The sequence below is a fragment of the Balaenoptera borealis genome (assembly GCF_965194805.1).
Source record: "Balaenoptera borealis genome assembly, chromosome: 11".
Classification (NCBI taxonomy): Eukaryota; Metazoa; Chordata; class Mammalia; order Artiodactyla; family Balaenopteridae; genus Balaenoptera; species Balaenoptera borealis.
In genome coordinates, this window is record NC_138868.1 from 3,081,786 (window position 1) to 3,108,451 (window position 26,666).

At 55.5% G+C, this 26,666-nt stretch overlaps 1 protein-coding gene across 1 annotated transcript in view; it reads left to right on the forward strand.

Annotated features, from left to right (window-relative positions):
• SHANK2 (SH3 and multiple ankyrin repeat domains 2) overlaps positions 1 to 26,666 on the forward strand; it is a 478,101-nt gene that overhangs the window by 339,381 nt on the left and 112,054 nt on the right. Inside the window, exon 16 of the mRNA XM_082342199.1 lies at positions 22,250 to 22,325. Within this exon, the coding sequence (XP_082198325.1) occupies positions 22,250 to 22,325 (76 nt within the window). The remainder of the gene's footprint in view (positions 1 to 22,249; positions 22,326 to 26,666) is intronic.

The following is a 26,666-nucleotide window of genomic DNA, read 5'->3' on the forward strand; positions in this document are numbered from 1 at the left end:
GGGCTTCTCCAGTGTTAGTGGTGGGGTTTTTCTCTACCTGGTGTTCTTTGGAAAGCTTTGGTTATTCCAAACCTGTTTTGTCAGGAGGCTTAGAGTCTTCCAGAGCCCATTGTATCCTGCCGCCAATTCTCCTGTCATCGGTCCTGCTTTGAAGCTAAGAGATTCTTGGAATAACTCCCCAGGTTAATGTGCCGTGAGCCTTTGAGGTATGGCTGAGTTGGGAGGTGAGGTTTTGACTTGTATTTCCGGCTCAGTGCTTCTCAATCCTTTCAGAAACCATCTCTCACAGCAGCTCTCAGTCTCCCAGCTCTAAGAAGCACGATGCACCCATTTATAAAATCAGTTATGTGCGAGGATCCCTTTCTCTTTAGATGAAATTCTTACCCCAAAAACCCCCAATACACCTAATTCCAAAAAAATAATATCACACCCTTTATCAACCAATGCCCAGTCAGGAAAAAACCAACACCTCTGCAGGTGCTTCAAACAGAGAGGATGGAATAAGGGAAACTGGTTTCAAAAGTACAGGAAGGGGGACTTCCCTGGTGGCGCAGTGGCTACGAATCCACCTGCCAATGCAGGGGACACGGGTTCAAGCCCTGGTCTGGGAAGATCCCACGTGCCGCGGAGCAACTAAGCCCGCGTGCACCACAACTACTGAAGCCTGCACGCCTAGAGCCCGTGCTCCACAACAAAAGAACCCACCGCAGTGAGAAGCCCATACACCGCAATGAAGAGTAGGCCCCGCTCGCCACAACTAGAGAAAGCCTGCGAGCAGCAATGAAGACCCAACACAGCCAAAAATAAAAAATACATTTTAAATTAAAAAATGTTAAAAGTACGGGAAGAGGGACTTCCCTGGTGGCGCAGTGGATAAGACTCCACGCTCCCAATGCAGTGGGCCCGGGTTCAATCCCTGGTCAGACCCCGCATGCATGCTGCAACTAAGAGTTCACATGCCACAACTAAGGAGACCGCCTGCCGCAACTAAGAACCGGTGCAACCAAATTAAAAGGAAAAAAAGTACGGGAAGGGCTGGAGGAAGAGAAAGGGGCAGGTGATGCCACCCAGAGACGGGTCATGGCAAGATGCCTCCGCTGCCCCTGGGTTAGGGGATCGAAGAGAGCCAAGAGGCGTTCCTCGGGGTGAGCAGCACCTTCCCGCCAGGGACACCAGGGCAGTGGCACCTCCCTGCAGCCTGGCACCAGGGTCTCCTCACCAGAACCCCTTTGACTGTTGTCCTCGCAAAGGGGTCTGGGAAATGCAGTGTCCATACTTACCCCCCTCCCAGGGTGCAGAAGGGTGGGAGGGAGACAGGGTACCAAAGGGGGCGCACATCCCCACCGGGGTGGCAGGGAGGTACGGAAGGGCCCCGTGACGGTGCAGGATTATTTCGGTGTGTGCGTGCTCCGGGGCCAGCAGACCGGAAAACAGTAGTTAGATGGATGCTTCTGCTCAGGGAGGTGCCATGATCGCCCCAGACGCCGCCTGATATGCTTACACACCTTGAGGGTCCCCGCCGCTAGGGGTGTGGTTTGGGGACTCGTGGCGCATCATGGAAAGGCTCCAGATGAACAAAGGATATTCTTCACTTAATGTTGAAGGTGCTGGCATTTCTGGAGAATCCAGTGTGTGTTTGATCCACGCCCAAAACCCCGTGTCTCGTGTGACAAGAATGTAGATCTGAGCTCAGAGATCCGTCCTCCTGCAGTTGGCACGTGCTCACAGTACTTTCCAGCACTGGGGCAGAGGACCTCCAAACCAGCCCCAGGACACAGGACTGCCCCCCCGTGAGAACACTGCCAGGACCCCTGCAGCTTGCAAGGTGGTGCCCAGAGCCCGATTCCACCTGCAGCTGCATTCAGGAAGAACAGACCTTTCCTGGAAAGTAGGATTTGCACACTGTTGAGACTCCGTTGACCCCAGACCCCACCGCTCCCTACTGTCTGATGCCTGTTCCTTTACACACGGCCCGCCTGGAGACATTTGGGTCAGTGACTCCTGCACGTAACCCTGGTTTGTTTATTAAACCCAAGGGACAGATACCCATTGAGAACTGAGCCCGTGCTGGGTGCCAGGGAGGAAGCGTCAGAGACGGGAACGCAAGTGTGTGCCCGTGAGCAGCTCAGACTCTGGGAAACCCCACACACCCTGACGCACACACCTGTTGGCTGTGACACATGTGAATGGGACTTGAGAGAGGTGCTGGGTCCTCCCGGGAAGGAACACAGAGCCCGCCGGAGAGACCGGGTCTCTACACGGAGAGCAGAGGCATCCCGAAGTCCTGGGTGCTAACTGGAGCCGAGGGAGCTGCTGGGTGAGATACAGGGAGGGGTCCAACCTCAGCCCTGTGGTACCAGGCAGAAGGGGGGCCCCGACATCCCAGGAGCGTGCACTGGGCTCCTTTGGGTTCTGGAAAGAAGCTCTGAGTTTTAGGTCTTCTTTGCAAAGAGAAGAATTCTGAATCCCCAGCCTGTGCTCCGTCCCTCCCACCGTGAGTGTGTGTGTGTGTGTGTGTGTGTGTGTGTGTGTGTGTGTGTGTGTGTGTGTGTGAGAGACGTGAGCCTCAAGAACACACAACTGTCAGTCCTGCCAGTTTCTAAGTCATTAGAAGCAGGTGTTCTGCAGAGAGAAGCAAATGCGTCTCAGTGTCTTCGGTCTCCCACCCGGGAAGCTCCGTGGGTGTGATGGGCGCAGTCTCCAGCTGCTCTGTTCACGGCGCAGCCAGCGAGCGCCCTTGGTGCTGCGTGTCCAGCCCTGTGGGCGCCCTCTCCATCCCCCGAGAGGCGGCGCCCTGTTCATCCCCACTGCCCTGATGCGGGAACACACTTGTCTCATCTGCTCGGGCCGCCCTGACCAGGGCTCACACAGCAGATGCTTACTTCTCACGGTTCTGGAAGCTGAAGCCCAAGGTCAAGGCACCGGGTTTGTCTCTGGAGAGGGTTCTCTTCTCGGTTTGCTGGCGGCCGTCTTCTCCTGCTCCCTCGCAGGCGGGAGGAGTGAGCTCTGGTCTCTTCCTCTCCTTCTAAGGACTCTACTCCCCTGGTGGGGACTTACCCCCATGACCTCCTCTAACCCTAATCACCTCCAAATGCCACCCCACAGGAGGGGGGTTAGGTCTGCAACATATGAGTTTGAGGGGAGGGAGAACACAATTCAGTCCATAACGCAGCACAGAGCTTCAGGAACGTCCCTAAAGACCCGTAACCCGTGGGCGTGTCAGGGAGGGGATGCAGACCCAGGCCGTCGTGACCGCAAGGCGCGGAGCTAATCCTTTGCTGTCTCTGGAGGCGTCAGCAGGAAGGACCATGTCCGTGCGTATGTGTGGCGCCCTGGGCCACGTCCACCTTTGTGATAAGCCGGTTGGACAGGTGATGATCCCACACAGCACTTTACAGTTTCTGCAGCGCGTTCGTGTGTTCCGTGGGAACATGGGGGCGTCTGTGGGGCACAGGCCTGGGGACACAGGGGTGTCCGGGTCAGACTTGCCTCTGCCCGCCTGGGGCCACCTCCCAGCCGTCTCGTGGTTTTCAGTTCGTCCTTCCAAGAGGACATGTTCTTGCTGGCCCGTTTTTCCTGAAGCTGAACCTCAAGGTGGGTGAGAAACTTGCCGAAGGTCACAAACCAGGAACGGCCAGTCCTGCACCTAGAGCCCGGGGCTTGCCCGCCGCCCGCTCCCCCGTCGACCTGCCGTGCAGCTCAGCAACCTGGCAGGAGATGGAAGCTTCCCTCCCGCGTGCAGCCCCAGCAGATCGCCCTCCAAGGGGGACGGGGCACCTCCAAGGACACGAGCATTTGAGCCGCCCGCGGGGAGGGGACTTGGGGCTGAGGGCCGTGCGCGTGACGTGGAGCGCAGAGAAGGGGGCCGGGCTGTGGTGGAAAACCCGCTCCTGTCTCCACTGCCGCCTCCCATGGGCTCCCTCCTGGGGAGTGGCGGCCACGGCCCCTGGGCCTCCCGCATGCCAGGCACGGGCTGTTTCTGTGACCCCTGCTTTGCCCAGAGACCAGTCATCTGCAGGTGGAGGGAAGGGGCTCTGAAGAAGCAGCAGTCCACTTAGGTCTGGGCCACAGGGTAGCAGGATCAGGGAACCGTTCAGATCAGCCAGGACGCCCAGTTAGGGACCTGCATTTTACCTCCTAGGAGGAAGCCCACGGCCTACACATCCCAGCCCACCTTGGTCTCCATCCCCACCGGTCAGCTGAGAGCCCTGCGTCCCCGAGAGTGTGAGGCAGGAGGTGGGGACATGGCGCGGGCACAGGGCTGGGGCAAGAGGTCTCAGGTTCCAGGCCCACTTTTACCTGGCTGTGTGCCCTTAGGTCACTCACTTAACTTCTCTGGGCCAGTGTCCTCATCTCTGAGTCTTCATGGGGCATTTATTCCAACACGGTTGCGTGAACAGGACTCAGAGGGTGAGTTATACCTTGAACTAGGTGGCGTCGAGCCACACCAATGTACGGGGAGCAGGGATTTTTGCACTCTTTACGTTAGCACTGAAATAAAAATACTAACAACCCTAACATCCCATTTTAATAATTTATGTATTAATTATCAAATTAATAAGTAACTGGTTTAATTAATTGATAATCAACTTCAGAGAATTTATTATCATCCCCGTCTGACAAATAAGAGGCTGGACCCAGGCCATGCAGCCGGTGGGGACAGAGCTGGGACCTGGATCCTGGCAGTCGCCTGGCCATATGGCCTGCCTTTCGGGGTCCAAAGAGCCTTGACTGAGAATCACCAACCCTTTGGAACAACAGAAATCCTGCAGCTCAGACAGGTGAGGGGTCGTGTCCAAGGACACACAGTGAGCTCTTGGCAGCCGTTTAAGAAAAGAAATTGATGACAGATGAGAAAAAGGAACCAGAGCCCAGGCTCTACCCCATTGATGCTTCCCAAACACGAGCCTAGAGGTGAGAGGATGTCACTGAGAAGGAGACGGGCTTGGTCCCTGCCCCCCAGAGCAAGGCTCGGCCCCCCTCCCCTGCCTCCCATCCTGCAGACCGCTCACCACCAGCCTTCACACTGAATGTACAGAGTGTCGCTGAATTTCCCCCCAGGTCCCTCCAAACCGCCCCACGTCCCATTCCCGCCTCCCCCCACTAGGGATGCATGGACCAAAGGAAGGCATAACGGACAGCTTCAGCCAAGACCAACTTCACAGAGATGCTGTCCCTCCCTTTGGCCTTGGCTCAGCTGGGTGGTGTGGCGAAAATGGACTTCGCTGCCCGGCCGTCCACCCTGCAGAACGCCGGGCTCAGAAACTGCCGGGACTGAAAAAAACCCCGTGTTGCAAAATGAGAAATCAATTACTCTGGACAATGGTGACAGCACCCTCTAAGTGTTACCTCGGCCCCCTGCTAATCGCCGGGTTGAATCATTTTCCTCTCCCCGCTAATGGCATGCGTAATTGCACTGGTTTTCCAGGCGTCCTTCACCCGTACTTATTTAGACTAGTGACTGATGCATTGCCATGGAAACCGGCACTAGGAAAAAGAAAAAAAAACCATCCCCAGTACAGTGGGAAGTGAAAGGATGCAGCTCCAACCTGGAGCTTACAACTTGTGTCAAAGAACCGAATTTTCAGCCGATCCCAACGTGCCGTCTCCAAAAGTCAAATTTGTGAACCTCCCCGTGGATTAAACACTCGGAGCCGTCTTTCTTCTTCCTCTGATTTTTTCCCCCCTTTTGTTCCGCAATTCTGACCCCAGAGGGCTGCAACTTTTCTCCTCTTGGATTAACAGACAATAGCAGATGAGGCCAGCCTCGTGGACGCGGGCTCCGCATAGACCCGGACAAGCAGTGGGACCAGCCTGAGTGAGATGGTCACACCCAGGTTAGAGATGATGGCTGAGAATTCCCGGTTCAAGAAGAAAGTTCATTTTGGAGGTACGGTGCCGTCTCCGGAACCTGCTCCCGGTGGATGTGCTGAGTCTTTGTTCTTGACCCGCCGGGGATGGTGGCGCGGCAGGGTCTGCCGGTGCTGGGTGAGACGGGGTGGCTGGCTGTGTAGGCGATGGCTTTGCACTGGGTGTGTTTGAAAATCACTGTATTTCTGGTGGTTGTGTTTCACCAGGGAAGGCTATTGTTTCCATAACGGCTTTCTACTGCTCCCAAGATAGAAGGGAAGATCAAGGTAGCCGTCAAATCACCCGGGCAGACTCCGGCCTCTCGGGCGCTGTTAGCGTCCCGGGGCCCTTTCCGTATTCTCAAGAGTCCTTTTGAGCATCCAGGCGGGGTTAAGACCAACTGGAGCATCTATTCCTAGTAAGCACTGTTACTAAACTCCAAGGGCGGACGACTGCATTGTGTGTCGCCGTGACTTAAATGCATAGATTTGTCCAGGATTCCTGTGTGTTCTCCCTGACCAACTGTATGGCACCTCCCCCAAGACTGGACCAGGGAAGTATGCCTCCCCACCCGTCCAGCCAGCCCTCCTTCAAAGAAGGCATGGCTAGTGTGGGTTTTAGTTCTGTTTTTTTTTTTTAATCAAGTGGACCACCGTCATAGACGTTGAGATAAGAAAACACCGTCTGTATTTTCAGATTGCATCACCTTCTTCACTTTCTACAGTTGGTTGTTACCAACCGCACCCTCTCACTCCCAGAAGTGGAGGACAGAGGACACGGCTGGCTTGCGAGGGCTCCGGCCGGGGAGCTTGGCGACCTGGTCGGATAAGACGCATCTCCTTGAAGGAGCCCCCTCCCAGGTGTCACTTTGAGGTGTGCAAAGAGAGATTGAGCCACGGATGGTCGAGGCTCCGGCGACCCCCCCTTCCCAGTCCCCCCTGCTGGCCCTCACCCACCAGTGTCTGTCAGGGACATGTAGCATCTTTGGGGGGCAGCTTGGTGGGTTGCAGGGAATGGGTACCTAAGAGGCTGGCACCATTTGTAAGGTCACTGCCAGGGTGGGTCTTTGTGCGATCCTTTAGCGCCACTGGGATCCACTTAACCCTCCCCCCAACCCACCCTGCTCCTTCTAGGGATGAATACAGTCACTCCCTTGGTCCTGAACCGTGCTTAGCCCAAGATGTGCCTGCCTCGACGCCGAGCTGGGAAGACTCAGCTGCCTTCCCACACAAACAGGGCGGTTTCCTTGCGCTCAACAGGTCCCTTTTGCTCTGTGTCCTATTTCCTAAGCCTCAGCTGCCAGCGCCCCTAAAAAAGATTTTAAGGAACTAAAAAGAATCCTTCCACCCCCAGTCGGTTCCTGGGTTTAAATCCAGCTCTGCTGCCCACACTTGTGTGCCCTTGGGCATCTCACTTCACCTTTCTGGGCCCTGGTGGTGGGAGGTGCCTAGCCCTGCCTCGGGTGTTGTAAGGATGGAGAGAGGGGCTCCCCAGCGGGGGCTCCCCTGCACCTCGGTTCTGTGCCAGGCGCTGCAGTTGGCAGGGAAAGGCTGCAGTCCAGTGAGACCTGAGAGGTGACGCTTTCTGGGGGGAGGTCTTGACGTTGGAGGGGCGGGCGTTGGGCGGAGGCAGTGGGCTGGGGAAGCAAAAGGAGGGTCAGTCCAGGTATCCTGGCAGGACAGAGGGAGGAGCGCTGCTGGCCCCCTGGGCCTGGCTGCTGGATTCAGTGCCAGAAAAGTCTTTTCCAGGTCCTGGCATGTTTTCAAACACTCTGCCCCTCTGCATGGTCACGCCAGCCCTGGGCTGCTGGGCCCAGGGCAGGTCCGCTTCCCCCGGCCCCTGCGCATTCCCTGTGATGGAGAGAGACGAGCCAGGGCCTCCTTGGCTTGGACACTCCGGCCGAGCTTAGCAACAGCATGCAATCAGGCTCCGAGTCCTCCATTTACTGTAATTTCCATTTAAACTGCCTGTCTGGCTCCGTGTATTGGTATAAATGCTTCCACTGAGCCGCCTGGGCTGATTTTTTTTTTTTTAAAAAAACATTCTAATTACTAGAGTAGAAAGCAACTCATTGACAGCCAGCAGCTTTTTTCATTTGTCCAGCCAGTTTGGGAGGGTGGAGATCGGGAAACGTGGCCAGGAACCCAGCTTAGTCAGCTTCCCTCCAGTGGTGTCCCAGCCTCACTTGGCCCAAGATTGGCGAGACGGGGAGAGAGGTGGGCAAAGCAGAGCTTCAGACCCCCGGTCCCAGCGCTGGGTGCCCGGCAGGAGACGTCCAGTGAGTGAATGGGGATCTTGGTGTCGGGAGGTGCATCCCCACCCCACACCGTGGCCTTGGGCAAGTCCCGCTCATTCTCAGATGGGGGTCCTGAATCTGAAAGCCTGGGGTCCAGGTTTCCTACATTCCCTAGTAATTTTCAAGGGCAGCCTCGTAAATCATCTTCTGCAGGGAACTGCTCATCTCGAAGGTTTGTCCTTTAAAGATGCGAAGGGGAGACGTCCCTGGCGGTCCGGTGGTTAAGACTTCACCTTCTAATGCAGAGGGTGCGGGTTCGATCCCTGGTCGGGGAGCTAGGATCCCATATGCCTTGGGGCCAGAAAACCAAAACATAAAACAGAAACAATATTGTAACAAATTAAATAAAGACTTTTAAAATGGTCTACATCCAAAAAAGAAATCTTAAAAAAAAATTTTCTTTAAAAGATGCGAAGGGGAGGGTGCAGTCAAGTGCGTGGCGTGCCCTTGAGCCGGGTTAGGACCACAGCCCTGCCACTCACGAGCTGAGCATCTTGCAAGTTGTCCCACGGTGTCTGGTCTTCTCCTGGTAGAACAGACATGCCTCGTGGAGCTGCCAGGTGGTGACAGCAGACGCGTTAAGAGAGCAACCTGAAAACCAGTCCGTCACTCGTGAGCTGTGTGACTTGGGATGGTCGCTTAAACTCTCTGTGCTTGGTTTCCTCCCCTGTAACAACAGCGCCTGTCTCATGGGGCCGTTGGTGACTAAACCAGAGAAGATGTGTCTTTGCAGTCGGGATGGTGCTGGGTTGGCTTCCAGAAACAGAACCCTCAGGAGCTGCTACCTAAATACAGGGCTTTCCCTGTCCCACCCAACAGGAAGGCGGGGCCAGACCCAGCTCTTTCCTCCTGCCTCAGTCCTCAGCCGGCTTGACTTCCACAATCCAGATGGGAAAGGGGGCCGTGCCCTGGGGAGGCCTGGTTTGGGAAGGAAAGCCCCCCCCAGCAGACACCTGCTCCCATCTCACTGGCCAAGACCTGGTCACGCGGCTGCTCCTGGAAGATGGCTGGGGAAGTGGGTTCTTGGCTACCCAGTCCCCATAGAGGGAAAGGAGACAGTGCTTAGAAGTAGGTGTTGAGTGGCTGGCAGAGGGTGCTGGTCGGAAGGAAGGCCACCTCGGCACAGGGCAGAGCGGGCTCTGCTCCCAGGTGTGTTGGGCAGTGCAGGGCAGTGGTTAGGACAGCCAGCTGCAGGGCTGGACCACCTGGGCTGGAGTCCCCCCTGCCGCTCCGCCTCACCGACCCAGCGCAGGGTACCACTGCTGAGGGCGTAGGGTTGCTGGAGCATTGCAAGGAGCGCACATGTTTCGCACTTAGAACAGTGCGTGGCCACTGGGTGTCACCTGTGATGGTGATGGCGGGCGATGGATGTCCACAGATCAGGACGATGATGGCGGCAGTGATGCACCTGTGGTCCTGCCCCCAGTCCTCGTCCTCGAGCCCTGCTCTGGGAGGCTGGCCTCTCCCTCCTTTTTGGGTCCTCCTGCCTTCTGACCATTTACCAAGCATCCCGGCTGAGCCACGGCCACGGCCCTTGGCCGCGGGCACCCTCGGCTACCTGGCGCACGGGCTTATCTTGCCGAGGCTGAATGGATGAAGCTGGTGCTGGTGGGCCTCGGCTGGTGGGTGCCCGAGCCCCACTGCCTCTAGGCTCTGTGAGGGCTTCACAGCTGCGCCTGGTGTGGGGCGGGAAGACCACTTCCTGAAGTTACAGCTACACGAGCAGCCTTTGCTCAGCGATGCGACTACTGTTAATTCTCCAGGTGTTTTTTGTCATCTTACAACACAATGGTCAACTGGCTGGGATGACTAAGGGAAAAAACCAAGCGTGCTGGGAGTACCCAGTTCTCTGAAGTGCTTTCCGTTTATCCTGGGAAGGAAAATCAGCCGCATCCCCGCACCTTCCTTTGCCTTTGGTTTCTGGAGTCCGTAGATTTGGCTCTCATGTGGTGCCAGTGTGTTTTGGGACCCTACAGGGCTGGGAACGGCTGGCACTCCCCGTACCCACACCCCCATGCCCACACTAAGGGAATTCAAGGCACATGGTTATTTTTGAAAACTTATGGCAGCCCCTGCCGCTGGGGCCTTACCCAACTGTGTGAGCACAGGGCCGGTTTTCCCGATGACACACGGCACACGTGTGCACACACGCTGGGGGGGCACAGAGCAATACTCCAGGGAGCTGGGAATAAATAGAACCAATGACTCAGTTGCATGTTGGTGCCATAGCCCACCGTAGAGGCAGCTTCTACTACTGAAACCAAGATGCTTCAGGGGAAGAGAGTGAGATCCCAGGGCAGGTGGGGCTGCAGGCCCCTAGGGGAAGGGCCGTCGTTTGTACAGAGCCTGGTTCCATTCTCTGAAGGAGGAATTATTGTGTAGTGGCCGCAGGCACGGAGCGAACCATTTATCCACCTTTGCACAGAGGAGAGGACAAGGGCCAGAGGAAGCACCTGGGTCTCACCATGATTCTGCAGAGTCAGAAATTGAACTGAGCTCCCGCAAACAGGGAAATACACTTCCTAGAGAAGTACTTTTCTTTCACTTGGGCAGTTTTTGACCTGAGAGCAAGATTCTGAGTTCTTTAACTAAGACGGTTTTAAACAGTTTTCCGAGCAAGTTTTACCCCGCTGTGCTGTCCCTACAGGGATGGTCTCTTTGCGGTCGTGGTGGGCAGATAATGGCCGAAGATGTCTGTGTCCTGATCCCTGGAACAGATGACTATGTCCGGATACATGGCAAAGGGCAAGTAAGGTCACAGATGGAATGAAGGTTGCTAGCCGGCTGACTTCAAGATGAAGAGATGATCTTGGGTTATCCCTGAAGGCCCCTGTAATCCCAAGGGTCCTTAAAGTGGAAGAGGGAGACACAGACTTCAGAATCAGTGTGATGGGGATTTGAGGACTCCACCCGCCGGTGCTGGCTTGGGAGGTGGAGGGCGGGGCCATGAGCCAAGGACTGGGGGCGCCTCTAGAAGCTGGAAAAGGCAAGGGAACAGGTTCATCCTGGGAGCCTCCTGCGGCCACGAGCCCCGCCCTCACCTTGATCTTAGCCCAGAGAGACCCCCGCTGGATGCTGACCTACGGAACTGTAGGGTCATAGACTTCTGTTGTTCTGGGCCAGTAGGTTTGGGGTCATTCGTGACAGCTGCCACGGGGAGCTAATCCTCCGTCCTTAGGGAGTATGGAGTGAAGTCTGGCTCTATTTGAAGAGCAGGGTCCCTGTTTTCCCTCCCCTCCCCCTTGAGCCCAATGTCCAGCGCCCAGAAGGTGCTGGATCAGTGATCTGCAGCTGAGGTAGTGATTGCACGAGTGACCCAAGCTGCCGTGGTGTGAGCGTGAGAAGTGGCTTCAGATCAAAGTCGTGCCCCTCGGCCGGTGTTCCTCAGAGGTGAGGCCCTGATCTCCGTGCCCAGCGGTGGGAAGGGCACCTGTCAGCACGGCACCCTGACCTGCAGTGGCGGAGCTGGGCTGTGCAGGCTGCGAGCTCCGTGCCCCCCGCCCTCTGCCCCTGCCCTGCCCAGGCTCCAGCCAGCCCTTCACGCGGTTTGCCCCCTTTTCTGCGTCCTGGGGTCTGGCCCCGGGCGGGAGGTGATGGTGAGCTTGGAGACGTCACCAGCCCCGCACACCCACGTCCCGCCAGCCTGCCTGTGCCCACTGAGGCTTCTTCCCACACTCCTGTCTGTGGTTCTCCTCTTTGCATGGAGCCCATCGGCATCTTTGGTTTTAAAAAAGCAAAGTTATTTCTGTCTCCATCCCCATCAGTAATTTCTTTCCTCCTTGTGGTTCGGATCCTGCCTTTGGCTCTCCAGCCGGGGCGTGGCCCGAACAGTGTCTGATTTAAAACCCGCTGGAGATCACAGGACCCGGCATGGGAGGGAGGCGTGTGGATGAGAAGCTGGGGGTGGAAGTTGGGCGGCCCTGTGCCCTGTGCCCGGGCAGGAAGTGCCACCTCGCAGGCTGGCCCGGCCCGTCCAGCTCGGCCAGGCGCTGCCGTGATGAGGGAGTGGGACCCCGCCTGCTCAGGGGTCCACCCTGGCCTTTCTGCCTCTTCAGGGTGAGGGGCCAAGAATAACAGCCAGGAGGGCGTGGAGTCCAAGGGAGGGGCTGGAGCAGAGGGGAGCTGGTGATGGGGTTGGGAAGCCCAGGGACCACTTTCCCTTCTCTCTCTGACTCTCTCTGTATCTCCATCTCTGTGTGTGTGTCTTTGTCTCTCTCTTTCTCTGTCTCTTTCTTTGTCTCTCTGTGTGTCTCTGTCTCTCTGTGTCTCTCTCTGTCTCTGTGGGTGTCTCTCTGTCTCTCTCTGCCTCTATCTCTAACTCACCGTCTTCCCCTCTGTCTTTTTCTGTATGTCTGTCTCCGTCTCTGTCTCTCTGTCTCTGTATCTCCGTCTCCGTCTCTGTCTCTCTGTCTCTGTCTCTGCTTTTGGTGGGATTGAGGCTCAGCTCCAGAGGAACTCCCAGGCAGGGCCCTGAAGGAAGCCGAGGCCCCAGCTCTCTGCGTTTCTGTGCTGCGCGGCGGGTGACCTCAGCTACGTGGCTCTGGACCCCAGCCCGAAATCAGCTCAGAGGCCTGAGGGTCAGCAGTGCAGGTGGGCGCACCTGGATTCTGTGCTCATGGTCTTATGGGCCCAGAGTCGGGGCGTCACCGGGCTGGGCTTTAGCTGGAGGCCCTGAAGGAGGACCCCCTCCCCGCAGCACGCTGAGTTGTCGGGGATGAACCAGGCCGTGCGACACAGAAGTGTTTTATCATCTTTACACGCAGTCTCCCGTCCGTGGCCGATCCAGGGTCTTTATCACAGAGAGGGGAGAAGCCTGGACCCTCTGCATCCCTAGTGCCCTCCGTCTGGTCGTGTGAACCCAGGGATGTTGGCCTGTGGCCAGGTCGGCGGCCCTCACTGAGGGCACGCTGCCCCCGGGGGTGTTTGGAACTGTGCAGGCCAGGTGCTGTCCCAGTCAATACCAGCACGTAGGACCTGGGCGCAGGTGTCCGGGGCTGCCCTGGCCGGCAGCACCGCCGTGGTGGACGGGCCCCCAGCCAGGCCCCGGGCTGAGATCCAGCGGTGCCGCCACCATCCGCTTGGGTAACGAGACTTCCTACCGGGAGCAACAGAGTAGCCGAAAGACAGGGCTCTTGCGGTTCAAGAAACCTAAAACCCGCGTGAGCTGGGTCAGAGGAGGAAAGGTCCTCCACCGCAGGGATGCAGCGGCCTTTCCCGGACCCCGAGGGTGGGACGTGGGGTCCAGCCTCCCCCGGTCCTGGAAGCAGGTGCTGGAAGCAGGATGCGGGGGCAGCTTGTGAGGATCCAGGCCAGCTCAGCCGTCTCTCTAGGGCCACACGCGCCTCATCACCGCCCCGAGCCCCTTGCCTCAGTCTCCCTCCTTCGCTTCTCCCCCACCCCACAAAGTGCTCCCACAGTGACAGCCTCTCTGCATGAATGGAGGTGTCCTCTGTCCCCACGGAGAGCAGAGACTGGCCCCTCCTATTCCAGGTCCCCAGGAGGGGGTCTGAGGGGCCGGGCCGGGCAGCTCTGACCAGGGCGTGAGGTTCTGTGTACAGATATGGTTGGGGTCGTGCTCTGTCCCGGGGGCAGAAGGATGCTTTCAGAGAGGGAAGACCAAGACGTCTTCCTGGAGGACAACTGTGGCCGACAGCCCACCTGGGAAGGGACTTAGACGCGTGATGGTGTTCTGCCTTCACCACAAGGCCAAGGTCAATTCTGCTGCTAGCCCCATGTTACAGATGAGAAAACTGAGATTTGGAGAGGTTGTTTCCTGCCCAGGCCCTGCAGCTAATGAGGACTTAAGCTCACATTTCCTCGTCTAGATGCAGGCTTCCTTCCTGCCTCTCCTGTCTGTGGCATCTCACGAGCAGGGGAACCGTCCCACGTGGGACCTGGGTGGGGATCGGGGCCGGTGTGCCCACGCAGCCTTGGCCCTGCTCTGGCGTTCTGGCCTCTCCCCACGGCCGTCTCTTGACCCGACAGCCCACCTCCTCCCCACGCCGTCCTTTGAATTCTTTTTTGGCCTTTCAGAGTCCTAATAAATTTCTTTGAGAAGATCCCTCTTCATAAACAGTCACACTCGAGGCTCAGAGGCCGTTAGTATCTCCCTGGGTGCCCCATCCTGGCTTCCTCGCGAGCTAGACGGGATCCTCTTCCCAGCCGCTCTGCGTAAAGGGCTATTTTAAATGCTGACAATCTGAAGCTTGTCATGCGATCTGTCACTCCCTTTCACGAGTCACAAGAGGTATATGGAATGGAATTTCCAGGGTGTTTTTCCCCCTTTCAATGTAGATTTTTCTAGGCCATATTCCAAGAAAAACTTTCAGGGCACATCAGCTTAATCACTGCGTGTTCCTCTCCTGGGAAAGGGGGTTACGTCCCTAGTCGCATTGGTGGCGGAGGGGATGTGTCATGTTGGGAAGCCAGAGCGTCCAAACATCTGGTTTGATAGTTGAGTAAATGAGAGCTCAGAGCGGCAGAGTGAGGTCCCACGCCATCACCACCAAGGTCAGGACTAGAATTCCAGTTTCTCAGTTTGTAGAACGGCTACTTCCATTCCCTTGGCAGTCGGAACTAAACTCAGCCTCTGTGCCATATCCTCAACTCTTCACAGTCAGACCCAAGGAGGTGACAGTGCCCACGTTGGATAAGAACAAAGGGTCCAAGCACGTGTGGGTTTTATCCCATTGTTCAGTTACTCCACAGCTATTGATCACCTACTGTGTGCCAGGCTGTGTTGTAGGAGCTGGGGACCCAGCAGTGCAGTGAACTTTGAGCTGGGGAAGGAATGTCCCAGAGAGAGTCTAGCAAGTGCAAAGGCCCTGAGGTGCAAACGAGCTTGTCATGTTCAAGGAACAAAAAGGAGGCTAATAGGGCGGGAGTGGAGTGACTGCGGGGGGGGGGGGCGGGGAGCAATGGGAGAGGAGGGTTCAAAGGCAGGGCTGCGTAGCGTCGGGCCTGTGTCATCGGAGGGCTCGAGGATGGGACTCGAATTCCACTGGGAAACTGTCGGAAAATGTTAAGCAGAAAAATGGCATCACCTGATTACATTTTTTGAAGCTCATTCTGTATAGAGGTTCAGGAGATGATGATCATTCAGATCATTCAGCAGTAGTGACTGCTGGCCTCCAAGCTGAGTGGGACTACAGACATTTCTGAGCACCTGCTGTTTGAAGCACTGAGCCTGGAACCTGGCCCAGGAGGTGGGCCTGTCTGTGAAATACTAGGTTCTTGCCTTTGAGAAGTTTCTACGTGGCTTAGGAAACAAACGAGTGAATAGTTCCCTCTCGGTTGGCTGGTTTTTCTGTCTCCTTTGTCGTAACCAGAGGCCTCCTCTGAGACATGTAGAGGCCTGTGCTGTGTGCCGTGCTCTCTCCATGTCCGATGGGATGCATTCCTGTCATCTGTTGTGTGGTTTTCCATTTTCTGCTGGAAGGTGTGAGATCCTCACAGACAAGGGGCCAAACTCAGCCTCTGCCTTGATGTTGTCTGGGCTTCCTTTCTACACTTGCCAGGACTGTTTTGGTTGCCAGAAAGCCAGCTGTGCCACACTTGAGCAAAACATGGAACGTACTGGCTCGCATGACAGAGAAGGCCATGTGTGGTCTGCATTGGTCAGCTTAGGCCAGGGAAGGCTGCAGTAACAAACAGGCCCCTGATCTCAGTGGCCTAAAACCACCAAGGTTTATTTCCCACTCACACCACCTGTTTGTCATGTGTCCCGGGGGCACACCTAGGGACCCTGACTGATAGAATAACCACTGTCTCAAACATTTTGGTTGCCATGCCCATGGACAGAAAAACAGTAGGGGGCGAGGGGAGGCGGGGCGAGGGGAGGCAGGGCGGGGGAGGAATTTTGGATTGGGAATTAAATGTTCCATCCACCCAGGAAGTGAAGTAAATCAGTTCTTCCGAAAACGCATTGGCCAAAATGAATCTCAGGGATCCATCCAACCACATGCCCAGAGGGAGGAAAGACAGAAATATTGAACGAGTAGCCCTCATGACCACCACAAGCCAAGATCCAGGGATTCTCAGCATCAGGCCGCTTGTGTCCCTCTGTCCCCCAGCCTCCCACTGTGTGCGGGCTGCATTCGTTAGCTAGTTCTCCCCATGATGTGGTGTGATGGCCATTGGTGGCCCACACCCCACATCCTCCCACCTCACGGCCCGTGAGAAAGCCGAGATCTCCTTCCTCAGCATCCAGACCTCAGCACATCTCAGAAAAAGGCCAGCTGGCCCTCCGTGGGCCATGGGCAGGTTGCTGGTGAAGATGCCTCCTCCCAGGGCCCCAAGTGGATGCTGACCCAGGAGGCTGTACTGTGCAGAATCCCTGCCACCTGCTGGCTCGGTGACCTCAGGCAACTCACTCAGCCTCTCTGAGCCTCACCTGCCTCAGCTGTAAGCCAGGGATAGTAACAGTATTGAGCTCTTGCAGATAAAGCACTTAGAGTACACGGGGCCCTGCGTGGATGTTTCGAAACACGACAGCTGTTGGCTGCTGTCAGCCAGGCTGGGGAGGCACAGAGTTGGGGGTCTGCTCACTTTCATCTGCAGTGAGCGTGCCTGCTCCTCCCCCGAGCTCCTCCCGTGTTGCGGTGCCCCACCCCCACGCCAGCACCTCCCCAGCTCCCTTCCTGGGCCTCCCAGGTCACACCCCCGCCGCGGCTGCCCCCGCCCCAATCCCCCTCCCTCTCAGCCTCCCAGTTGGGGGCCGACCGGGATGCCGCCAGAGCCCCGGCCGCCCCCGGCATCAGCACGGCCAGGACCTTGGGCCCCGCCGTGTGGATCTTCTCGTGCCGGTGCAGGTTGGAGCGCCGGCTGAAGCTCTTGCCGCGTAGGGCTTCTCGCCGGTGTGCGTGCAGCTGTGGGCCATGAGGTTGGAACGCCGGCTGAAGCACATGCTGCACTCGGGGCACGGGTAGGGCTTGACCCTGGTGTGGGTGCGCTGGTGCGCTGTGTGACCTCGAGGGCCACCTTGGAAGGTGGAAGATCCCAATCCTATGTGCACAGCAATAACCAGGTAATATAGCACTTTCCATTTGCCAAGCACCGTTCCAGCATTTTCCCTGTATGAATTCATTTACTCCTCCATCACTTCCCTGTGAGTAGGAACTATTATTATCCCCACTTTACAAATGAAGAGCCTGGTGACTTGCAGCCAGTAAACGGCAGAGCTGGGCTCTGAATTCAAGCCAGTCTAGCCTGCGAGCCCACATCCCTCATCATGGCACTCTGCTACTTCTGCAAAACAGCGACAAGAAATCCACTTAGCCCTGGCTGCTGTGGGAAGACCAAATAAGGTGAAAGACTTCATTTACTAAAGAAAAGAGATAATTTAGCAAAGCTGCAGTGATGATTAGGATGATGATGATGGTCATGACGGTGATGATGACGGTGATGATGGTGATGATGATGGTGATGATGATGGTGATGATGGTGATGATGGTGGTGATGACGGTGATGATGGTGATGTGATGATGATGCTGTGATGAGGATGATGGTGGTAGTGATGGTCATGACGGTGATGATGGTGATGATGACGGTGGTGATGATGGTGATGGTGGTGATGACGGTGGTGATGATGGTGATGACGATGGTGATGACGGTGATGACGATGGTGATGACGGTGATGACGATGGTGATGATGATGGTGATGATGGTGATGATGATGGTGATGATGCTGATGATGGTGGTGACAGTGACGATGCTGTGATGAAGATGATGATGGTAGCAATGGTGATGATGATGGTGGCGGTGATGCTGTCCCTCAGGACCCTTTCCTGTCCCTTGGGGCCATATCTCAGAGCAGAAGTCTGACTGTGTCCAGAAGCCAGTGACAGGGAAGGCCTGTGCAGTGAGAGAGAGTTTTTCACAAAACAGAGATAATATGATTCCAAAAGTTCCCCTTTCTCTTTTTTTTTTTTAAATTAATTAATTTATTTATTTATTTTTGACTGTGTTGGGTCTTCGTTTCCGTGCGAGGGCTTTCTCTAGTTGCGGCGAGCGGGGGCCACTCTTCATCGAGGTGCGCGGGCCTCTCACTATCGCGGCCTCTCTTGTTGCGGAGCACAGACTCCAGACACGCAGGCTCAGTAGTTGTGGCTCACGGGCCCAGTTGCTCCGTGGCATGTGGGATCTTCCCAGACCGGGGCTCGAACCCGTGTCCCCTGCATTGGCAGGCGTATTCTCAACCACTGCGCCTCCAGGGAAGCCCCCCCTTTCTCTTATAAAACAATTATGGTAGTGGAAGGGAATCCATTGTTTTTAAGGCCAGATTAATAACTCGTTAAATCCCGTGTTTGTCTCCACCCTTCCCTCTTTTGTTTAACATTTTCTTGGTCCATGAAATCCCAAAGTCTGGGAACCACTGGCTAACTGACCTAGAAAGAGTCCCTTTCTGAAACATTTGTTTCCTCTGGCAAAGATGTGGACAGGTACACACACACACACACACACGTACACACACACACACACGTACACACACACACACACACACGTTGACTACGCTCTCTGCTCCTTTGATCTGGAACCTCTGACCTCAGCCAAGGGCCTGCACCTGCCAGCTCTCAGGGCCCAGCGGTTCCCTGGGCAACAAGCACAGAGCTGCCACGTGGGGCTTAAGCAACAGGCAATTAAGAGTAATAGTAACAATTAACAGCCCCTCCCCGCGGTCATTCAGTGGCTTCACGAGCTACTCTGCTTAACCCTACAAACAGGTTCCAATCCCACTTACCCCTCCTGGGCCCAGCCCATATGTGGGCTCCACACGGATGTCACAGGGCTGGCCTGGCCCACCTACTCCCCCCCCCCCCCCCCGCCCCCTGCACAGTTATCTGACTGCTCGGGCCCTCAGCCCAGCCCGTGGAAAGTCAGCATCTGTTAGCTTTATCCTCACCCCACCCCCAGGATCCGGAGCCCCAGAGAACAGAGCTGAGGCCCCACCCCATCTGAGCATCCTCTAATCCCTGCATTTGGGGCACAGGGCCTGACCTTCAGGCGGACTTGATAAATGGTAACTAGATTTGAACATGTACGTAATGCAAGATGCCAGGGAGGAGGGGAAGAGGGACACGGAACACCTGGGTACGTTGGGTCTGGCTGCCAGGCACAGGGGATGTGCATGCAGCTCGGCTGGACCAATGCCCTCAGGCCACTCTGACAGTGTGCAGTGTATTTCTATTTGCTGATTTGCAATGGACTGTTGAGATTGGCTCAGCAAGCTCTGACATTGGGTATCTGCCAGGAGTTAAACACCAGCGGTGATACAGAGAGAAATAAGGCCAAATCCCCACCTTTGAGCCCCGTAGAGAGCACGGAGACTCGGGTGCTCTCCAGGGGTCCCCTGGTGCGGCCTGCTGGTTCTGAGCCTGGGCCCTGGACCCCGCCTGCCCGCCCGCCAGGGGCCCACCCTGCCCCTACTGTATAGCAGGATGTGCCTTTGCATCGGCAGTGCTCACCAGCACCATCTGTAAAATGGGTCCAACCGTCGTACTTCCCTCGCTGGGCTGCTGTGACCAGCAAGTGGGAGTGGATCAGCCCAGATGGCCACAAATTGTGGCCCAGGGGAAGGACTCAATAAATGTTAGTGAGGACAAAGATGTTATTGACCCAGGTTCTTGGACTCTTTAATCAATAGAAATTGATGAGGCCAGACGAGAAATTCAGACAAAGCTTTACTGGGACTCATGCTGCAGCATAGGAAGAGAGAACAAGAAACAGGTTCCCTTGCTTGCTCCCCAAGCGGGGGGCGAGCTGGCTCCTTAAATGGAGTGAGGGTGGGGCAGATCGGTGGGCCAAGCCGGACGAGGGGCTTAGGTGGTCTGCCCACCCCCTCGGTGGTGCCATGTGCAGGGATCATGCGTTGTACCCTGCTTTCCCTCCCTGTACCTCAGAAGTGGCAGTTGGGCTTTTGGATGTTTTTGCATCTTGTTGTTCATAATTTGCCCCAACTGTGCATGTGAGTGTTTATTTTTATTTATTTTTTAAATTTATTTTATTTATTTTATTTATTTTTTTAAACATCCACCCCTCCCCTGGCCACAGTGACATTTTTTAAATTTAAATTGTATTTTTTTGGCTGTGCAGCATGTGGGATCTTAGTTCCCGACCAGGGATCGAACCCGCGCCCCTTGCATTGGGAGCGCGGATTTATTTTTAGTCCCTTAGAGGTTCTTTGTATCTGTTGCTTGAGGAGACATTTGTCCAGGAGCAAACACTCCGGTGAGGGGTCCCAGGTCCTTTGTATCTGTTCTTTGTATCTGTTGCTTGAGGAGACGTTTGTCCAGGGGCAGACACTCCAGTGAGGGGTCCCAGGTCCCAGCCTGTCTCAAAGACAGTGATGACACAGCAGAGGCACGCTGAGCAGAGGCGAGTGCCTCACTCCACAACGAGGACACCAAGGTCCTGCAGAGGGATTGGAAGGGTGGCGTGAAATGGAGCAAAAGCAGAGGGGCCACACTTGGCTGGACTTGGCGGGACCTGCACAGTGACACGCGCACCCTCTCCTTGGGGGCCGTGACAGACAAATGAGTGAGTATAGGAGCGGCACTTGGAATAGGGCCTGGTACCCAGTCAGCACTCAATTAGTGTCAGGGACCGAGATGGTGATGAAGATGTTGTCACCGTTCAGGGACTTGTCACTTTCGTATTGTGGGAGCCTCGGGTGGAGTGATGGGAAAGGGGCAGTCATTGAGAACCCGGCCGCCGGTCCTTTAAGACATCACGAGCTGCTGTAACAAGCAAATCCCTAGAGTGTAGCACAAGGCAATACAAGTTTGTTGCTTCTTTTAAGAGCTAATGCACAGAGACCCGGGCTTTTGCCAGGAATCCCTGAGGATCCCATCATCCTGTCGAGCCTGGGAGTCCTAGCTTTGAGCTGGGAGAAGCAGCAAGAGAGGTTAGGGAGAGCTCCCTGGCCTCCATAGAAACCAAGCTTGGAAGGGACACACACACACACACACACACACACACGCACGCACGCACGCACGCACACACGCGCGCACTCTCCATTGGTGGGAGCTGGTCACGTGGCCACACCTGGCTGCAAGGGGTGCTGGGAAATGTAGTCCTGGGCTGGACAGCTGCTCCTCCCAGCCCCCCAAAGGCAACACCACACCATGTAGAAAGGGAGCGTGTGTTTTTGCTGCACAGGCTGCCTCTGGGCATGAAAGGAGCCGAGAGGTATCAGCGCGACCCTTCTCAGTGCCCTTGCGTGTGTTCACTTTTCAGCCGAAAACGTGCATTTGGGTTTGAGTAAAATCACGTTCACCTTGGAAGGTGGTGTCAAGGAGACTGACAGCAGAGAGGGTCACAGGGTTTAAATGAGAGTTTGAGCCATTTTTCCTGAAGCCAATCACATAATTTCTCTGTATTTTTTCCAGGGTTTGGGAAAGAGAGTGCCCAGGAGATTTTATTTGGGGGAAAATATCTAAACAGTAAATCATAAGCTGCTGTATTTCTTACGTTTGTGTTGTTGTGGGTTTTTTTTCTCTCCAGCTCTGAGCTATCGATTAAGTCTAATTACATCATTCATATAATTTCCCGTGAAATTTAAGTCGAAATTTGCTGAGTAAGGGAAGTAAGCAGGGGACTTAATTAGGAACTTAATCATGTTTGTTTGTTTGTTTCTAGGAGAAAGCAACTAGAATCAGGAAAAATAACAATAAACATTTCCTTTCTCCCAAAGCAGTCATCCACAGGTTCTCGGAGTTGCTAGACGGCTCGACAGCGTCACTTGAGAGTACCATTGTCGCGGATTCTGTGTGCTGAGTGGACCTGCTGCTGTTCTGGCTGGAACCTGCAGAGCCCTGTCTTCTTTGCAGAGAGCATCCTGCACCAGCCAGGGACCCTGGGACTTGCCTCCATTTGGGAATGGAGCTCATGACTCTCCAGCAGTCAGCCTTGAGGTTCATCTGCGTCCCCCAGAGTTTGCAAAGTTAGGCCACAGAGCAAGGCCTCGTCTTCCTCCCAGATCTTTCCGCAGGAGAGCGGGTCTCACGCTTCGTAGGTCACATAAATGAGGGGCCCGGCCGGCCTCCCATGGTTTCAGTGTTCGGGGACCGTGACTTTCTAAACGATGTCTCTCTTCCCTCTCTGCAGAAACTCGTGCAGACCGCAGCAAGAAACTCTTCCGGCACTACACGGTCGGCTCCTATGACGGCTTCGATGCTTCCAGGTAAGATGCGATTCTTTCTCTGCCAGGCCCCCTCTGGTCAGAGATGCTCATAGGTGTCCCAAAAGCACTGGACCGTCTTGCATGGAGCACTCGGAACCCCTTGGCTTGCTTCCCGCTATGGGTCCCCATCACCCACCGCCCAAACATGGGCTGGGATGATGGAGACCACCGTCTTCCAGAGGACCCGCCCGAGAGGTGGTCTCTGCGCCGCCTGCAGTTTGGGGTCGGGCTGGAGCGCACTTGTGGGATGGCCAAGGGAGAGAGCTGTCTTTCAAGGAGGAGGAAACCTGGCGTTGTTTTGGGGGAAAGCAGTACAAATGGTAAAGATGACAGTGCTTGGCCACAGGAGCCTTGAGGCAGCACCAACGTATCAGCATCCCCCCTGGGGAGTGGGGGGCGGAATATGAGAATGCCTCTGGGTTTCCCCTCCTCCAGCCCCCTACAGCCACCAATCTGCTTTCTGTCGCTAAGGATTTGCCTGTTCTAGACTTTTCCTAGAAATGGAATCCTACAGTATGCAATCTTCCGTGAATGGCTTCTTTACCTAGAAGAATATTCTCAAGGTTCATCCATGCTGTAGCATGTATCAGTGCTTCATCCCTTTTTTCCTCTAATTTTTTACTGTGGTAAAATGTAAATAACATACAGTGTGCTGTCTTAACCATTTTGAAGTGTACAGCTCAGTGGCATTAAGTACATTCACGTTCTTGTGCAACCATCACACCGTCCATTTCCAGAACACTTTCCATCTTCCCAAACTGAAACTCCATCCCCATGAAACACTCGCTCCCCTTCCCCTCCCCCAACCCCTGGCGCCCACCATCCTACTGTCTGTCTTCATGAATTTGACTCCTCTAGGGACCTCGTATGAGTGGACTCATACAGTATTTGTCCTTTTGTGTCTGGCTTCTTTCACTGAGCATCATGTCCTCAAAGTTCATCCCTGTTGGACCAGGTGTCACAGTGTCCTTCCTTTTGGAGGCTGAATAATATTCCTTTGTGTGGATGGACCACATTTTGTGTATCCATTCATCCGTGGATGGACGCTTGAGGTGCTCCTACCTTCTGGCTGTTGTAAATATGCGGCTGTGGACATTTGTGTACAGATATTTTTTTGAACACCTGTTTCCAGTTCTTTGGGGTGTATACTTAGGAGTGGAATTGCTGGTTACCTGGTTTTAGCGTTGACCTGTCCCAACCACCTTTCTCTTATAAACAAGATGTGCTATAACAGAAATGCCATTCCCAGCAGAGTAGCCGGTCCCCTCTTCCGGGGGGCTTTGCAGACTCTCCAGGTCTTGCTAAGATTGTCCACTTTTTTACCTTAAAAGCCCAGGTTGTGATCCTTGGCTTGGCCACCAGCGCAGCCCCGAGAGGGCGCTCAGAGGCTGATGGCTTCCAGGGAGTTACACCCGCCCCTGGCTTCTGCTGATGAGTCTTTATCCGGGTCAGATGAGTCGTTTTTGCCTTAGCAGGAGGCCGTCTGTGAAAGTGGACCCTGGGCCCACGGTCAGGGTCAGCATGCTGTCATGCTTTGCTTCCGTTCTAGCAGGGAGGGCGCCTGAGGCTCCGAGGAGCCCAAAAGCTGTTGCCATGGTGACTTGGAGGCCTGTCCAGGCTGGGAGTGGGGCTTCGAGGGAAAGAGGGCCTCTGGATGCTGGAAGGGTCCAGGCCGTGTCTTGCCCTCAGGCTGTGGCTTTTGCAAAGCCGTGTCCCCACGAGATCCGTTGTCAGCAGAGAGCAGCCAGCAGGCCACCCTTGGTGTGTGTGTGTGTGTGTGTGTGAGGGCGGGTGTGCACTCACACTCAGTGCTCGAGACGGGCAGGGCTGACTGAGCTGGGAAAAGAGAAGACCACGGGGCCAGGCTGTCTGGGCCATGTGTCCTGTGGCTGAGAACAGGCCAGAGCGCACCAGGGATGTTCACTGCAGGTCGGCCGGCAGAGGACATGTGGAACCATCGTAGCTGTTAAGCGATAGGCCAGAGCCGTCTCGGGAGGTGATGAGCTCCCCATCGCTGGGGGAAGTCAAGCAGGGTGGGCATCGTCGTGGCGGAATGTCGTAGAAGTTTGGACTGAATGACCTCCGAGACCACGGCCAGGTCTGCATCCCTGTTTTGGCCCCAGATGAAGGCTTGCATTCTACGTATATACTGACCACCTGCTCAGCGCCAGGGCCCAGGACCACAGGGGAGGGGGACAGCTGGACGCCCCTGGGTCACATGGTAGCTTCTGAGCAGATGGTAGAAGCTCCGACCTTGACCGCGGTTTAGGAGCCAGCCCTCCTCTCCCACAAGGAGGAACCGGGCCGTGGGCCTCACTTGACGAGCTGTCGCCACGAAAGAAATCAGAGTAACGACCGCGCTATTTGTTGACCTCCTGCCACGGGCCAGCCGCCTTGCATCGATCCCAGCACTGCCGACCACCCACCCGCCCAGCAACCTTGAAATTGGTGTCATTCTCCGCTTGGCAGGAGGTCGCTGGAGAGGAGACAGGAGGGCCTGAGTGTCTCAGACCCAAGTGTCTGAAGCCATCAGAGTACAGAGCCCGTGCCCTCAGCCCCCCTAACCCCCAACCAAGGTGAAGATGTTACTGCCCCAGGCTGGCCAAGGGATCAGCCTGGGATTGAGGAAAGCTAGTTCAGGACAGAACCATCCCCCTGTGACGGGTGTTGGGAGGATGGACAATGGTGTTGCCTTGGTTATCGCAGGGCCTCCGAGCTTTTCCATAAAGGGTGCAGGGGTCAGCCTGTGGCATCCTGCCGCCTCCCGGAACTGGCCTTATCCAGACTGTGAATTTGACAGAGGCCATGGAGGGCGGGCAGTGAGGGAGCCTGGGGCCCCGACACACCATTGTCACCCAGGCGGCTGGCGGGGTCGGCTCTGGAGCACATGCCACAGTGAGAGGCTGACCTATGGTCCTCTGGGTGCACGGCAGAAAGCGTCCGAGGGAATTGCATGCCGCGGTGCGGGCTCGAACCAACCGGCCGCTTGTTAGCCTGCTTCCGAATTCATGTTAGACGTGGCCTAATGAGGCGCAGAGGTCTGGGGGCCGCACCAGCCCCCTGGGCCAATTACCTGCAGTCGGTGGTTGGGTGATCATCCGGGCAGGCGGTTCATGGCTGAGGCTGCCCCAGTGCCGACGCAAATGTGATGCAGGAACATGCCATGGGAAATGAGACTCAATGGAGACAGTTTCTGAATCAGTCAGGAGGTTTCTCCCCTTCCCACCCCCTCTTATGTCAAAAACTTTACTCAGAGATTCAGAGCTGAGAGCGGAATGGTGGGAACACACCCGGTCGTGGTTGAACGTGTCTAGTTGCTCCAGCTGATTCCCTCCTCAGATTCCCTGCCATCTACCCAGACTGCACCTGACAAAAGGGTCTAGAAACGTGGACACGTGGTCAAGGTCAGAAGGCAGAGGACCTGGGGCCATTTCTACAAGGACCTTACAAATATTTCAATGTCATTTTTAGAAACACTTCTCAACACTAGGGGGTGGAGTCTCAAGTTCTCACTGCCCTTAAATCAGATCCCGAGCCTCATTAGCTTGGGGACTCTGGGGGAGGCAAGGAGGACCTCAGGGTCTCATCCTAGGATGATTAGACTTCATCCATTCATCCACCCAACCAGGTACCCATCCATCCAACTACCTGTCTACTCAGCCAACCAGCCAGCTAGCTGTCTTCACAGCCATCTACACATCCATCTATCCATCCATCCATCCATCCATCCATCCATCCATCCATCCATCCATCCATCCACTCAGCCATCTACCCATCCATCCATCCATCTATCTATCCAATTCATCCATCCATCCATTCATCCATCCACCTACCCATCCATCCACCTACCCATCCATCCACCTGCCCACTCATCCATCCATCCATTCATCCCCTCCATTCATCTATCCATCTGTTAGCCAGTATTCAACACAACCTAACTACTCAGGAAGCTAAGGGTATGGGGGTAAACAAGACAAGCTCAGTCTCTGACCTCATGTAGATTAAAGTCTAATTAGCGAAGACAACAACGAGGTTAACAAATAAATAAGCCAGAAAATCCCTCTTTGTGGTTATGCTGTGAAGCAAATCAGCAGTCCTGTCGGGCAGTCTCTTGGGCAGGTTGGGGAAGGCCCACTTTGGGTAGGGAGCCGGAAGGGCTCTCGGAGGAAATGACTTTTGAGTTGAAACCTGAAGGTCAAGGAGGAATCAGCAAATGCAAAGGCACTGGGGTGAAAAGAACCTGATGTGCAGGGTGGCAGGGAACAAGGAGGGCAGAGAAGACAATGTCAGGGAGGACCTGAGGCTTCGTGGAAGGAGTTTGCATTTTCCACGCTTGCAGTC